This window comes from Penaeus monodon, chromosome 21 (assembly GCF_015228065.2).
Source record: "Penaeus monodon isolate SGIC_2016 chromosome 21, NSTDA_Pmon_1, whole genome shotgun sequence".
Lineage (NCBI taxonomy): Eukaryota > Metazoa > Arthropoda > Malacostraca > Decapoda > Penaeidae > Penaeus > Penaeus monodon.
Genome location: NC_051406.1, coordinates 42,249,308 through 42,249,812, shown reverse-complemented (window position 1 = coordinate 42,249,812; position 505 = coordinate 42,249,308). Strand labels below are relative to the sequence as shown.

Genomic DNA, 505 nt, shown 5'->3' with positions numbered 1-505 from the left:
TGAATCAGAATAGGTAACTCAAGAATTTGGAAGGATATCAATATGGGCATTCTATAAAATTATTGATATACCAGCCATTAAGTTTGTTTTTCTTTGTATAAAAATTATATAAAGACATGGTACAGTGGTACTGCAATGTTGTTTCCATAGTGTTTAGTACTTTTATTGACATGGTGCTGTGAAATAGGAATAGGATTATTCAACAATATTATCATCATCATAATCTCTTTAGTTCCCCCTTTGGAAGTAACTTTTCCTCTTCTCTCTTCGCGCAGAGATTGACGGGACGGAAGGTGCAGGTGCATCGCAGAATCTTCCATCGCATCCTCCTGGTTCTCGTCCCAAGCCAGTTCTACCCAACCTAATTGCCAAGCAGCGGTCATTCAGGTGTAAGCTGTCAAACAAAAGCAAATAGTGCTAGTTCCTTATGTCTGTCTTGAACATGTTTGGAGTCATAGCCAGAATTTGCTGTAGTGAAAGACAAGGCACAACATTATTTCATATA

The 505-nt window shown here is 38.0% G+C and overlaps 1 protein-coding gene across 6 annotated transcripts in view; it reads left to right on the top strand.

Annotated features, from left to right (window-relative positions):
• LOC119586518 (neurofibromin-like) overlaps positions 1–505 on the top strand; it is a gene marked incomplete at its 5' end in the record, with an annotated part of 66,980 nt that extends 66,475 nt beyond the window's left edge. For 3 of the 6 annotated variants that reach the window (XM_037935268.1, XM_037935265.1, XM_037935262.1), the window contains 1 exon segment: positions 276–412. Coding sequence is in view for 2 of the 6 variants with exons in the window: in XM_037935267.1 (XP_037791195.1) it covers positions 276–415 (140 nt within the window). 6 annotated transcript variants of the gene reach the window in all.